The following is a 2500-nucleotide window of genomic DNA, read 5'->3' on the forward strand; positions in this document are numbered from 1 at the left end:
TAGGAGGAGTCATAACATCAACTACGGAGGCCTAAGTAGCACTTAAAGAAACACTGCCAAAATGACAATACATTACATCTCCCCTCCTAAGCATGAAACAAAACCATGCTAAAATAATCACTTGTCTACATATACAGACATCACAAAGCACTTTTGTACAAACACACCATGACTAAGATGGGTTTACCCAGAGACCAGGGTATGGGATAACAAGGAGGGTTAGGGTTAGGGTTAGGGTTAGGTCCATATTTGACAACATATTATATGTGTTTTGTCTTTTGTTTTTCAGGCTGAAGTTGATTATGATGCAGTGATGAACATGGATTATTTGGATGCCACATTGAGCGAGTCACTGAGGTTGTACCCTGTCATTTTTCACCTGGAAAGAGTCTGCAAGAAAACTGTTGAAATAAATGGCCTTACCATCCCAAAGGACACTGTAGTCTTGATCCCCACTTATAACTTACACAGGGACCCTGAATTTTGGCCTGATCCAGAGACCTTCAACCCTGAGAGGTAAGAAGGAATCTAATTTACACTATGATGGGAAACTAGTCAATCTAGAGCACTATTCGGACGGGACTAGTTCTAAGTGTGGATGTGGAGTAATGCAATTTTACCTCAGGACGTCTGTAATATTAATTGGCCAATTCGCACGGGACAAGACATCTCAGTAAAACTAGCAGAAGGGGGAGGGGTAACTCGCTTTACACACCACAGTAACCTCCTTGTTGTCATGTGCGTATGACGTCGCTTCCTGTTTCAAGCGCCTCCATGCTTGAAAAACGTGCCAAAAACTACTTTTAAAAAGGAAATGACGGAATTTTACCGTACATATTTACAGCGGGTCTATTCGGACGGGATCAGTATTACCTGAGGTAATTTTTCCGGACCATTTTACAGAAGGTAAAAGTCACCGTAATCTTTACTGACATTGTCCGTAATGATTACCGAGATGGCGAATTCGGACGGGACTAAAATCACCGAGAAGCTCTGGTAATAATTACTTTACCCCCCCACGTCCCAACGTAAAACTAATCCCGTCCGAATAGGGCTTAAGTGGCCTTCACTCTAGTACAGAGTTTTGCATCCATTCGGATGCTTTGAATTGTATTGTGCATTTATTATACATCAGTAAAAAGTGTTTATCCAGCACAAGAGGCAGCAGCTGCCTGCACAATGAGCCAAAAACTCAGAAGAATGATTTTATCTGTAATGTTCTCAAGACAAACACCACCAGGAATGATCTAGACAAATAAAGTCACGATTATTATCTGTAAAGGATGGAGTCCCACCTGCCACCTGTGTAAATCTTAAGATGTCCTTCATCTTAATATGACACTCTGATCTAATCCTTAGTGTTGATCCTCCATGTTGTTTCAGGTTCACTAAGGAGAACAAGAAGAGCATCGAGCAGTATGCATACATGCCGTTTGGTTTAGGACCCAGGAACTGCATCGGCATGAGATTTGCCCTCGTGGCCATGAAGCTGGCTATTGTGGAGATACTGCAGAGATTCGACATCAGTCTTTCTGAAGAGACAAAGGTCAGGATCTACAGTCGCTTGTGATCTAAAGCTATTTAAAGCTAATGTCACTAACACTGGTAATATTTAATGCCAACCTTAAACAGCATTAAGTATAACGTTAAAAGGCTATCAATTTCCTTTTGTTTTATTTTATACTCTGTTAAGCTAAATGCCGTTCTTAATTTTTTCTTCTTCTAATCAGGTTCCTCTGAAGATGAAGAACGGTGGTTTTTTGATTTCTGAAGAGCCCATCAAAATCATATTCACACCTCGGAAAATGTAAAACTCCTGCAAGAGCAGCCACATTAACACACAGGCTTTAATATGTTCTGCTGGTGTGTAGAAGACATGACAGTTTAACCCCTTACTATCCACAAACCTAACAGTAATGTTTACTTTCACAGTGTTTAAGCTCATTATCACATGATCCTTTAATCATATCAGTGTTTATTGTTAAATTCACATGTAGCATCTTTCTCTTTTGCAGTTCTGGTTGCATCTGTTCTGTAATATAAAAAGAAGATGTTTGAGTCTAAAGTGTTGATCAGCTATAATGTTTATTGGGAAATTAAAAAAAAAACACCGTGGTTCAGATGAAGGTCCATATTATATCCTGTTGTTAAACTACGAAGCCGAGTGTAACAGAGCGTGGCAGTGTGTATTGTTTTCTCCTCACAGCAATTCACTATGAAACTGTGAAATTAAAGAAGACACTAGAGTTGGCTGTCGGATTAAACTCTGAAACTGGGAGAGAAAAGCTTTGGTCAGGGAAGTGAACAAGAACCTGGTGCTCACTCAAAAGGTCTTCAGAACTCCAGAACTGATGAAATGTTTTTAGGAGCCGACCACAGAAAGATCCTCGAAGAACCTGCTTGTTTGACATTGCAGCTATTTCACCAGCTTCATCTCATCGTGTCTCATCACAGCAGCTGCATCCCTTAAAGGGGTTTATATGAAGGAATGCATTCAGAA

At 40.2% G+C, this 2500-nt stretch overlaps 1 protein-coding gene across 2 annotated transcripts in view; it reads left to right on the forward strand.

Annotated features, from left to right (window-relative positions):
• LOC113658450 (cytochrome P450 3A27-like) overlaps window positions 1–2500 on the forward strand; it is an 11773-nt gene that overhangs the window by 9202 nt on the left and 71 nt on the right. For both annotated transcript variants that reach the window (XM_027170879.2, XM_027170880.2), the window contains 3 exons: window positions 290–516; window positions 1384–1546; window positions 1731–2500. The exon at window positions 1731–2500 is cut by the window's right edge and continues 71 nt beyond it. In XM_027170879.2, the coding sequence (XP_027026680.2) occupies window positions 290–516; window positions 1384–1546; window positions 1731–1811 (471 nt within the window). In that variant the 3' untranslated portion in view covers window positions 1812–2500. The remainder of the gene's footprint in view (window positions 1–289; window positions 517–1383; window positions 1547–1730) is intronic.

The sequence above is a fragment of the Tachysurus fulvidraco genome, chromosome 18 (assembly GCF_022655615.1).
Source record: "Tachysurus fulvidraco isolate hzauxx_2018 chromosome 18, HZAU_PFXX_2.0, whole genome shotgun sequence".
Lineage (NCBI taxonomy): Eukaryota > Metazoa > Chordata > Actinopteri > Siluriformes > Bagridae > Tachysurus > Tachysurus fulvidraco.